At 48.7% G+C, this 12,637-nt stretch overlaps 1 protein-coding gene across 3 annotated transcripts in view; it reads left to right on the forward strand.

Moving 5' to 3' along the window:
- The window catches only part of GRAP (GRB2 related adaptor protein), a 34,795-nt gene that overhangs the window by 18,956 nt on the left and 3,202 nt on the right, over nt 1-12,637 (forward strand). For all 3 annotated transcript variants that reach the window (XM_081840072.1, XM_081840073.1, XM_081840074.1), the window contains one exon: nt 12,343-12,511. In XM_081840072.1, coding sequence (XP_081696198.1) covers nt 12,343-12,511 — 169 coding nt within the window. The remainder of the gene's footprint in view (nt 1-12,342; nt 12,512-12,637) is intronic.

The following is a 12,637-nucleotide window of genomic DNA, read 5'->3' on the forward strand; positions in this document are numbered from 1 at the left end:
GTGGGCTCTTGCCAGCCCTTGGCAGAGAGAGGGGCAGGCACCAGCTTTTTGTGACAGTACAGTGGTACCTTGGGTTAAGTACTTAATTCGTTCCGGAGGTCCATTCTTAACCTGAAACTGTTCTTAACCTGAAGCACCACTTTAGCTAATGGGGCTCCTGCTGCTGCCGCGCTGCCGGAGCACGATTTCTGTTCTTATCCTGAAGCAAAGTTCTTAACCTGAAGCACTATTATTTCTGGGTTAGTGGAGTCTGTAACCTGAAGCGTATGTAACCCGAGGTACCACTGTATGTCATAGGGTGCTTAAAAAACCCCAACGCACATAGTATTGTCTACATCAGCTGGCAGTGGCTCTCCAAGATTTCAGACAGGGAATCTTCTCCATCCCTACCTGGCGATGCCAGTGGGATTTGAACTCGAGACCTGCTTGCAAGGCAGCTGTTCTACCACTGAGCCACAGCCCTTTGATGATGTTGTCATCCCTGCTGAGAGATAATTGGGTTGTTTTTAAAAACCAATTGCATTTGAGAGGAAAACCTCTCTCCCTCCGTTCTCTGTTGCTTTCCAGCTCCTTTGCCCATTTCTCCGACTTAGCAGCACCTTCACAACTTTCCCTCACACATCCCGAGCAAGTGACTGACACGCCCAAGAAGCGTGTCCGGTAAAACCACTCCAGTCATTCCAGGATGCAGAAACAACACCAGCCGCTGCCACCCCCCACAAAAGGTTATAGGCTTCTGGCATTCCTGCAAACGTGATTGATGGAATTTAGCTTCCAGCCTTGGGGACAGGTGCATTCACATTGAATGCATTCCTTGCATGGTCAGTAATGGAGAGATTGTGGAAGAACTGTTGTTATGAGTCTGATGGCTTCTTGTTTGACCTAGGAAATACTTTCCTGAATATATATATATATATATATATATATATATATATATATTCTGTTTTACAATTTAGAATATTCATTTAAATACCATTAAAATATCATTGACTTACCTTCTTCTCTTTCCATGGTTCATTTTACATACCATGAATCCCTGCATATTTTACATAAACCAAACCATTCAGTATTCCATTATTGCATCCATCAAAACTTGTTTACACTGTTGAATTTATCTTAATGCTGCCAATGCTTTCAAGTGTACACAATTTCCCCCCACATATTCAATAAACATTTTCCAGTCTTCTCTAAACGTATGTTCTTCCCATTCTCTTATTCTATATGTTAAGTCCGCAAGCTGCGCATATTCCATCAGCTTAAGTTGTCATTCTTCTTTAGTTGGGACTTCCCTCGCTTTCCGTTTTGGGGCTAACAAAATACGGGCCGCAGTATTGACATAAATTAATAACCTTTCCTGATAATTTCTTTAGCCACACACCCTTAGCAATGCCCCTATAGCCACGACCTTTCTAAGATTAACCAACAAAATCAATTTTCCCCCAATGCATATGAAATCTACTCAGTCGAGTGTGAATTTCATGCTCTTTATTCAGCTCGTAGTAGCAATGAATGAAACTTTCCCCAAAACATCTAGCTATATATACATTATTTACACAATGGTCCCCGCGTGATTGGCTAATTCCGGGCTGCTCCAGTAGGCCAACCAGGTTGCTGATTCACTTCATCCAGGAACCTGATTGGCTGCTCCTGCAGGCCAATCAGGTCGCTGATTCACTTCAACCTGGAGCTGAATTGGGTGGCTCCTGCGGACCAATCAGACTGCTGCATTCTGGATCCTATTGTTTTAGGATTCAGCTCAGTACATAACAGCATATATTATGGCTTCAGTACCAAGCCAGCTCCCCCTCTACACTTTGCTTAGCACGCAGCCTGATGGAAAGCGCTTCTGGACACAAAATTATAGTGGCGCCTGGCTCTTGTATTTCCACATGTGAGGAGCCACCACTGAAAAGGCCCTTTGCGGGGGGAAAGCCCAGTCTGAAAATTTGCTGAGAATAGTAGACCCCAACTCTTCATCATCCCATCTGTGGTGGGTGCTCGATTCCTGGCCGTCTTTGCTCCACCTCTGGTCAAAGGTCAGTTGGAGGGCAGGACCTGTTACTTGACTTCCCAAGCCCATGCCCGGCTAACCTGGGGCTGCTCAGCGATCCTGCCCGGACAGCTTTGGCGCCACCACACGCAGCAGTTCAGCACTCCCAACATGATGTTCCTTTGCTGAAGAACATGCCCGGGAGGGAGGGCATGGCTGGGCAAAGACTAGTCCGCGTTCAAGTTGAAACTGATATTCCAGCAGGCACGGAGGGCAAGAGGGAGGCAACAACCTGGGCATGCCAACCTCTCAGCCAGCTTTCCATGCCAAGGGCAACGCACAGTGCAGAGCGGGCCCAAGGAGCCAACAGCCAAGGGAGGCGAGGAGGGAATGAAGTCATCATTCTCTCTGCCAATCCCTCCTCCTCCATCTCCTCCTCCTCCTCTCCTCTCCTCCTTTTTTTGAGGATGGGCCGTAGCTCAAGGGCATAGCATCTGCCTGGCATGCCGAAGTTCTCAGGTTCAATCTCCAGTGGTTTCTCCAAGTAGGACTAGGAGAGACTGGACAGCCACTGCCAGTCAGTGTAGACCATACTGAGATAGGCCAATGGTCTGGCTTGAGATAAGGCAAGTTTCTGTGTTCCTGTGTCTTAAGGAACCAGGGTAGAGTGTCTGCCTTGCCTGCAGAAGGGCCCAGGAGCAATCTCCAGCACCTCATAGAATCATAGCATTGTAGAGTTGGAAGGGTCCCTGAGGGTCATCTAGTCCAACCCCCTGCAATGTAGGAAACTCAGCTAAAGCATCCATGGCAGACAGCCATCCAACCTCTGCAAAAAAACCTCCGAAGGAGACCGTTCACTGCCGAACAGCTCCTACTGAGCCAATGTGGTGTAGTGGTTAAGAGTGGTGGACTCGTAATCTGGTGAACCGGGTTCGCTTCCCCGCTCCTCCACATGCAGCTGCTGGGTGACCTTGGGCTAGTCGCACTTCTTTGAAGTCTCTCAGCCCCACTCACCTCACAGAGTGTTTGCTGTGGGGGAGGAAGGGAAAGGAGATTGTTAGCCGCTTTGAGACTCCTTAGGGTAGTGATAAAGCGGGATATCAAATCCAAACTCTGCTTCTCTTCTACTGTCAGAAAGTTCTTCCTGATGTTGAGTTAGAATCTCCTTTCTTGGAACTTGAAGCTGTTGGTTCGAGTCCTACCCTCCGGAGCATGAGAAAACAAGCTTGCTCCATCTTGATGGAAATATTGAGATATTGGACGTCTGGCACCCTGGAGATCCTCTGCCAGTCAGCGTAGACAATACTGAACTAGATGGACCAGTCTGACACAGGCAGCTTCCTACGTCCCTATATTTTGCCACAATAGCTGTAATATCTGCAAAATATTGGGAGAGCGGAATATGCAAAGCCTCTGGCCTTTGGTTGCAACAGTTCAGTTCCTAGAGGGATCGAATTTCCAGCAAACAACAAATGCAATCCAACAGAAGACAATTCCAACTTTGTCTGGCTCTACACTAGGGTTACCAGACATCCCCAGTTCCCAGGGACAGTCCCCGGATTTGCAAATCTGTCCCCGGGAAACGTGGCAGCGGCAGCCTCAGCAGCCCGGAGCCAGCCTGGTAGCGCAGTTGGCTCTGGCTGGCTTCAGGAGCTGCTCACTGCCATGGCACCTGCCATTTTTCCTCACCAGAAGTCCCCATATGATGTGTCTTGTGCACAACACATCATATGGGGACTTCCGGCAAGGAAAAATAGCGGACAACATGACAGCGAGCAGCTCCTGAAGCCAGCCAGAGCCAACTGCGCTACCAGGCTGGCTCCGGGCTGCTGACTGCCGCTGCCGCCACCACTGCCGAAGGGGAACTGGGGACACTCAGCGGTACAGATCTCCTGCCCCCTTTGTTCCCTCTTTGTTTTGACCAATCAGGGGAGGCTTGGGAGTTGCGGCCGGCTGGCCATTGCCCAGTTTTTTAAAAACTGCACATTTATGTTTCACAGGGTGCAAAAAAGGGCTTTGCACCTTTATACAATATGCATATATGCTTGGGGCCAGGGTCTTTTGCCTCACCATCCCCACTGCTGACTCCCTGTTGCTACTCAGCTTCAAAAAAAAAAAAGTGTCCCCAGATTCATTGGAAAAAAATCTGGTAACCATACTCTACACACTACATGCAGCAGAACAAGGTGGAGGGATGGAATGGGCCACATGAGAAGACAGCTGCTGAATCATGTCTAATAATTCCTACAAGAAAAATGCTAGTAGAAGAAGAGTTTGAACAGTTTGGATTTGATATCCCACTTTATCACTACCCGAAGGAGTCTCAAAGCGGCTAACATTCTCCTTTCCCTTCCTCCCCCACAACAAACACTCTGTGAGGTGAGTGGGGCTGAGAGACTTCAAAGAAGTGTGACTGGCCCAAGGTCACCCAGCAGCTGCATGTGGAGGAACAGGGAAGCGAACCCGGTTCACCAGATTACGAGACTACCGCTTTTAACCACGACACCACACTGGCTCCCTTCAAGGAGGAAAGTTCTATCCACAGGTCTCCCTATGGTGCTAGCTTTTCATGTACGAATCCCTGCAAGAAGAAAGGTAGTACATCATGGAGGAACGTTCTCGTCACACCTCTTCTTGCGGTGCTAGCTTTTTGCTTGCAAGGGAGAGGTGCTGTGGTTGATTCACCATCTGTGGACTGAAGGGACAGCCATTCATGCTGTGGCCTCGGGACAAGGAAAGGCAACAACCACATTTTAAGCAGTACGTCCCACTGATGACAAGAGCAGAGGGGGTGCAGAATCCACCTCACCGGCAAAATATTTAGCTGGTCGAGGCGTTCCAGAGGGAGAGGCCTCTGCCTGCCCTCTAGCTATTCCCACACTAGATTCAGTTTGTCCGATGACACCCGTGTATTCACCTTGGCAGAAGCCGCAGGGCAACCCAAGTCTTCAGAAAGTAAAAGCTGCTTCTTAAAGACAAAGGGACCCAAAAACGCACAGCAGAAAAAAACGAAGGAATCTCCAGCTTCAGTTTCTGATTAGGTCTAGCTTAGTGAGGCAACAGGGGAAAGGGGCCTCAGGTTTTAGGAGGTCTTAAATGGGTGGGAAGATGAGTTTAGGGTTTCGCTAGGCTCTTGAAAATAACTCAAGGGGCACAACACAACTTAGGGATGGGCAAATTTGTCCAATTCCATTTCTCTCTGTTTCTCATATTTGCTATCGTAAATTCTCTTCTCCACATTTCCACAATGGTTTGTGGTTTTCTTCCATTTATTTTTTAAAAGTGCTCATGGAACTCGGTCAGCATTTAGTGTGAATTTCTCCTGACAGTTTCACTTAATATGAACATTTTTGCAGAGCAATTTTCCTCTAATTTAACACATATTTGAATGCTAATTTCGCTAAAACATGCCAAATGCACACACACTTTTTACTTTAATTTTTATTTATATCCCACCCTCCTTCCCAGTTCAGAAAACTGGGCTCAGGGCGGCTAACAACAAATTTAGAACACTTAATTGATGCAACAAAAAACAGCATAAAATGCAGTATAAAATATGAATAACAATAAATTCAAAATTCAAAAATCAATTTAGGGGGGAAATCCATCCAATAAACATTAGATGATCGCCAGGGCTAGCTGGCTAAATTGGTCCTATTTGGGCCAGCGAGGAGACCAGGGGAGAATTAGCTGTGGGATCCCAGAGTAGGTAATCTTCATAAAAAGGGGAGCGGGAGGGAAGGAAGGGGAATAAAAGATCAGGCTAAGTTCAAATTGAAAGCCAGGCGGAATAGCTCTGTCTTACAGGCCCTGCGGAAGGAAGTTAATTCCTGCAGGGCCCTGGTCTCATGGGACAGAGCATTCCACCAGGTCGGAGCCATCACTGAGAAGGCCCTGGCCCTGGTGGAGGATGATCTAACTTCCTTAGGGCCCGGGACCTCTAAACTATGATTATTCATGGACCTTAAGGTCCTCTGCGGGGCAGACCAGGAGAGGCGGTCCAGTAATTATGAGGGCCCTAAGCCACAAGAGTAAAGATTCATCGAAGGCAACCCATGCCCTTTTTGTGTCCCCATTTCCAAAGGAGCAACATTTCCCAAACCTGAGCCGAGAGGACCATCCCAGGCCTGTTTGGAGCCAGCTGGTGATGTGAAGTTAGCCCTTGTCCCAACACAACACACTCATGACATCAGCCGACCTCCCCACCCAGCTGCCTCCACTTAAACGGGACTATTAAAAGCTTGATGTCATTCTAAGGAAGAGTAGCCAACAACATAAATCTGCAGCAGCAGCCAGGTGCATTTCTGATTTGCTTCATTTTACAAGCTTCATTTCATTAAATAGGGTGTAGTTCTTGTTCGCAGGGTATCTGCCGCAAAGGTATTGTGCAGCGGCAGCTCTTTGGGCTATTGGCGTAGATCAGCAGTCCCACACACTTTTGTTCTCTTTGAGTGCCCGGGTGACGTCTAAAAACCTATGAAACACTGATTATTCTGGCCAGGGGCATAGCTAGCTGCTCCGGCTCCCGGACCAGCGGCGGCAGGGCGAGTTGCCCCCCAGTGGTGCTGCGGTGATCCGCGCACGGGTGTGCTGTTAGTTTCTGTTCTTATCACTGAGCAGCTGCGTGGAGTCACTGGACTCTGTTTACATTCCAGAGACCTTCCAGTCTCACGAGAAAGGAGACGGGATGAGACGTTAGTGGTTTCCTGTTTCCTTTGTTCCTTTGTTCAGTTGCTCTCTGCTTTCATAGAGAGAGGATGTCTTTTCTGTTCTGCGTAGTTTAGAAATAAAACTCTTTACAATGTAGCCAAACCTCTCGTCTCTTCCCTGTGCTGGGAACCCTGCTGTATAGAATGTGCTTGAGGCCTTATCAAAGGCTCAGGTCATTAAACACGTCAGAGGTGATTTCAAAGGCTCGGCTCGGAGGAAGATGAGGCCTTATCAGCTTGGCCGAGCGGAGTTCCGACAGGTGCCACAGTGGGGCGCCGTGGCGATACGCCCAGAGGGGTGGCACAGCGAGCTGCCCGCGGAGTCTGCCTGGCAGACGCAAGCCCCACATTGCCATTTTGGGCAGTGCAGGGCCCTGAGCATAGCTGTCAACTTTCAGATTTGAAAATAAGGGATCAGCAGCCTCGAAAATAAGAGACCAACAGCCTCACCTGTCCCGTGGACAGTCTACGGGATATCTAACAATCCGGGATAGCAGCGGGAAACGGCGCTGGAATAAGGGAATTTCGTGCAAAAAAAGGGAAGGTTGACAGCTATGACCCCAAGCCACCGTGTCACTCCAAGGAGAGACGTCTGGCTCGGACGCTTTGCAGGCCCCGCCCGGCAGTAAGTGCCAACCCCAACGGTGTGCCATTTTGTTACACACACACCCCAAGGATGACACCTGGGGCTGACCACACACCCCTGATTCTGGGGCCTTTTCCATGGCAATCTATGTGTGCGGCAATATTTCTAAATGGCTTTACGTCCAAAAAAGGGCACCTTCTTCATTAAATCTCCTGGGTTCAGCCAAAGAAGAGGAGTTTGGATTTGATATCCCGCTTTATCACTACCCAAAGAAGTCTCAAAGCGGCTAACAATCTCCTTTCCCTTCCTCCCCCACAACAAACACTCTGTGAGGCGAGTGAGGCTGAGAGACTGCCTCAAGCAGCTGCATGTGGAGGAGCGGAGATGCAAACCCGGTTCACCAGATTACAAGTCTACCGCTCTTAACCACTACACCACACTGGCTCTCTAGCTGTCTATCAGGTACGGAGAACTTGTAGGTCTCCCCATTGTCCAATTGTGAGCCCATTTTGGAAGCATTAATAGGGTCACACAAGTCACACATGCGTATCATATTTGAGCAGATGGAGGCACCTTGTATTTAAGCCATTTCCGGCCAGAGCTGTTTATAGCATGTTCATCCTCTTTTGTTTGCACAAAGCTTGTGGGGAGCTGAGACAATGTCCGCTACTCATTGAGCATTCTTTCTGATTTGTTTGCAGGAAGGTAATAATAACAATAAAAAAAAATTTTACTTCTGCCCTGCCCATCATACTTTGTTGCCCCAGCCACTCTGGGCAGCTTCCAACAAAATACAGTGGTACCTCCGGTTAAGAACTTAATTCGTTCCGGAGGTCTGTTCTTAACCTGAAACTGTTTTTAACCTGAAGCACCACTTTAGCTAATAGGGCCTCCCGCTGCTGCCGCGCAATTTCTGTTCTCATCCTGAAGCAAAGTTCTTAACCCAAGGTACTATTTCTGGGTTAGCATAGTCTGTAACTTGAAGCGTCTGTAACTTGAAGCGTCTGTAACCCGAGGTACCACTGTATAACAGAACACAGCAAAACATCGGACACTGAAAACTTCCTGATACAGAGCTGCCTTCAGATGTCTGTGGAAAGTCATATCTGATGGGAGGATGTTCCATAGCGTGGGTGCCACTACCAAGAAGGCCCTCTGCCTGGTTCCCTGTAATTTCACTTCTCACAAGAAGGCCCTCAGAACTGGACCTCAGGCTGAATGATGTTGCCTCAAACATTGCCTTTTACTCTTAAAAGAGCTGGTGGAGAGCACTGAGTTCAGGACATAAACCGCTATATCTGCTCTTTTGAGATCCGGAAGAGCACTTCTGCAGGGTAGCAGCACAAGTGTGGGCCTTTTTAGTGGTGGCTCCCTGCTTGTGGAATGCTCTCCCCAGGGAGGCTCACCTGGCACCATCATTATATATTTTTAGGTGCCAGGCAAAAGCTCTCCTCCATAACCAGTCTTTAATTATCTGTGGTCTTTCAGAAGTGGATGAGAATGTTTTTAATGAATGTGAATGACAAGGTTGCTTTGGGGTGGATTCTTGGTTGGTTGTTAAGTCTTGGGCAAGATAAAGCGAGCAACAAATTTACTAAGAAATAATAAGTATTAACTCCACGGGCCCCACAGACCACCAAATTAAGGCCTACAAAATGGCACTGGCGTTCAACAGAGAGGCTCAAATAGCTAAACTATGCATGTTCTCCTTTCCATTTCTTTCCCCTTGTGCCCTGAAACTAAAGTCCTCGCAAAAACAACAGCCACCCAAAGCCCCAACAATAATTTCTGCTTTTTTCCATTTCTGGAATGGGCAGCCTACGTTTATTGTCCCTGCACATGGGAACATGAGACGACGATTGGCACTCCGAGGTACGCCCATGGGCAGGACATTTTTAATCCTCTTTGATGGATTGGGCCGCAGGAGGTGAGCCTTTGCTGTCAAGAAGCAGTCACTCCCAGAACCTGTATGTGGCAGGCCATTAGTCTGCCTGAATTAAAACTTTAGCAACGACGACCAGCTAGCTGTCAGAGATAGCAATCGCAATGCCGCTGCTTCTTAGCGCTGGGGTTGTCAGAACCTCCAGGTCTGTCCTGATGTCTCCATGTTTGTCTGGTCCTCTCCAGGTAGTCTGGGAGGGCCTGAATTTCCAACTTAGCAGAAACTGGCTGCAAATTATTGTCCAGACTCTGCACCCTCTCCTCTCCCCATTAACCTCCATCTCCAGGTCTCAGTGCTGTGAGGGAGCACAGAGGAGGAACCCAAACAACTACCCTATGTCATCACCAGGGCCTGTTCCCCAGGACATCATCAGGACCCTCCCTCAAGTCTCACATTTGTACTCTGAAATCTCAAGGTCTGGGGCAACTCCATTTAGCATAAGGTTACCAGATTTTTTCCAGTGAATCCAGGAGCATTTTTCAACTTCAATGGATTTTGTATGGGGACTGATTTGTAAATCTGGGGACTGTACCCAGGAAACAGGGATGTCTGGTAACCTTAATTTTAGCACCCTTTGCAAGCATCGCTGGTGCCATTTTGATTTCTCCTGCTCTGGTGTCCTGGGGCACAGTTTGTGCTAACGGAATAGGGGCAGGGGCATAGCCGTTGTTGTTGTTGTTTAGTCGTTTAGTCGTGTCTGACTCTTTGTGACCCCATGGACCAGAGCATGCCAGGCACTCCTGTCTTCCACTGCCTCCTGCAATTTGGTCAAACTCATGCTGGTAGCTTCGAGAACACTGTCCAACCATCTTGACCTCTGCCGTCCCCTTCTCCTTGTGCCCTCCATCTTTCCCAGCATCAGGGTCTTTTCCAGGGAGTCTTCTCTTCTCAGGAGGTGGCCAAAGTATTGGAGCCTCAGCTTCAGGATCTGTCCTTCCAGTGAGCACTCAGGGCTGATTTCCTTCACAATGGATAGGTCTTCTTGCAGTCCATGGGACTCTCAAGCGTCTCCTCCAGCACCATAATTCAAAAGCATCAATTCTTTGGCGATCAGCCTTCTTTATGGTCCAGCTCTCACTTCCATACATCACTACTGGGAAAACCATAGCTTTAACTATATGGACCTTTGTCAGCAAAGAGCCATAGCCAGGGGGTGGCAAGGTGGGCCCCTCGCCGGGGTGCAGGCAGGAGGGGAGGCGCAAAACCAGCTAAAAATATGTCTATAAATCAAAATATCAATTATTGCTGCAGACCATCCAATGGCACAGGGGCGATCCTACCCTGCGTGCGTGGGGAGTGCTTGCTCCCAGGCTGCAACATCATCTCCCCGGGAATGGGAAATGGCTTTATTTAAATATTTGTCTTCACTGGCATTGCAAGGAATTTGAGGGTCCAGAGCTTGGTTGCAGGAAGGCTTGTTTGTATGTGTGTCACCAACAGCAAAGCTTGTCACCTAACTGTGGACTGAAAGTAGTTCTGGACTCAAATGCTGTGGAGTAAGCAGGAAGCAGGACTGGCTGACGGCTCCTGTTCCTCTGTCACACTGTGTAATTAGACAAGTGTTTTTTCATTTTCCCTGCCAAGGAGAGCAAACATTCATCTTCCTGGGCATATTATACAAATAGACCTTCTTTGCATTGTTGATGTTGAACTTGTGACTCGCAGGAGGGACAAAGCAGAACATTAAAGGACCACCCGATATTTGAGCAAGCATCTTATTCAACTCCCCTCTCTGGCACCAGCAGTTTTTGAAGTCTCTCTTGAGGGTTAGAAATTTGAGGTGCTTCCAGACCATTACTGCTTTGTGGGAGGGATTCAAGTGCATACTGGAAGTTTAGGTTTGTGCCATTAAAGTGAATTAAAGCATTCTGTTGCTCTGGCACTGTAAAAAAAAAAAAAAACTGGACTTTTTTTTGGGGGGGGGATGATGAGGAAATGCACTGAAAAGTGTGTAGGGGGCGGGATCATTAATGGAAGGTATATAACTGCCACATATGAAAGGTATGAATTGTTATGTACTGAAGTTCTCACCCTGGGCCAGCAGGGGGATACTGTAGATAGTTTTCACTCAGGTCCACATATGCAAATAAGGAATTGAAAGTGACGTTCAGTGATTGGATAGTTACAGAAAGTTGTTACTGTTGCGTTGTAGTGGAGCTCTATATAAGCAGGCTGGCTGAACCCTTCAGTTCAGTTCTGTTCTGGCCTGTGAATAAACAAGAGCTGTTGGAAGAATCGCTGTGTCGTCTGATATGTTCACCCACAACTTAACACAAATGAACTGTCCTCCACTGCCTTTGCCTGCCTGCTCACCTTTTGCTAACTGTCAGGGCTGCCTCTAGGTCCCAGCTCACAGAGGACCAACGCCAGGCTGATATTATGTACAAAAGTCTTTATTGAAGTATAATTTCCATTTTAAAGCCAGAGCGTGCAACCCTACGTCTAGACTCTAGATAGGCGAAGTCCCCTCTGAGTCACTGCCCCTTCCGCACCAGTTTAAGATCCTAGCCCGGCTCCACCTCCTGCGCTGTTCCTTCCTCCTCTGGGTCCTTCTGCCCCCTGGGGTTTCCTCCCTCCTGGACTCTTCTGACGCTGACCCCCCTGAGTCTTGCCCTTCCTTCCGGCGGGCTTTGGGACCTGGCTCCCTATCCGGGCTACCTGCTGTGCCGCTCGCCTGTACATTTGAACTTGGCGCGCGCGCCCAGCCGGTGACTTTCCTCTTGACCGTTTCCCCGCTCTCCGATGGAGGCGTGGCCAATCCTGACTCATCTCCTCCCTCTGGTGGTGGGAAGACTGGTCCCGATGCCTGGGACTCCTCCCCCCCACTGCGCTCTGGTGGGGACGCTGGTCCTGATTTCCAACTGCTGCTCAGGGAGTCCCCGCTGGCCCCTTCCTTCTGGGGTTTCCCCCTTGGCACCCCCCTTGCCCTGGCCATCGGCGCTCCTCTCTGTGAATCTTCCGATTCGCTGGAGAGACTCGTGGACTCTCTCTGACCACTGTCACTGCCTACACCCCCCTCGTATTCCTCCTCCTCACTCTCCATTTGCTCCTTCTCCTGTGTCTCTGCTCCTGAACCCCTGACACTAACTTTTTGTTTTCTGCATCCTGGGCACAGCTATGGAGATCAAGTGCTGCACTTCAAGGTACTGAGAGAAAAGAAAGGGAAGTACCATCTCTGGGACGAGAAGTTCGACTCCATCAATCAACTGGTGGATTTCTACAGAACTACCACCATCGCCAAGAAAGCGGAGGTCTTCCTCAGGGATCATGCAGAAATGCAGGAGGTATGGGGCAGCGGAAACTCCCCAAATTGGGGGAGCGGGCATAAAAATGGCAAGGGTATTTCAATGGAAGCGAGTATAAAATAATGCACTTTGGAGCAAAACCTCCCTATCTTTACATATGCATGA

Source organism: Podarcis erhardii (genome assembly GCF_964252035.2).
Source record: "Podarcis erhardii genome assembly, chromosome: 14".
NCBI lineage: Eukaryota > Metazoa > Chordata > Lepidosauria > Squamata > Lacertidae > Podarcis > Podarcis erhardii.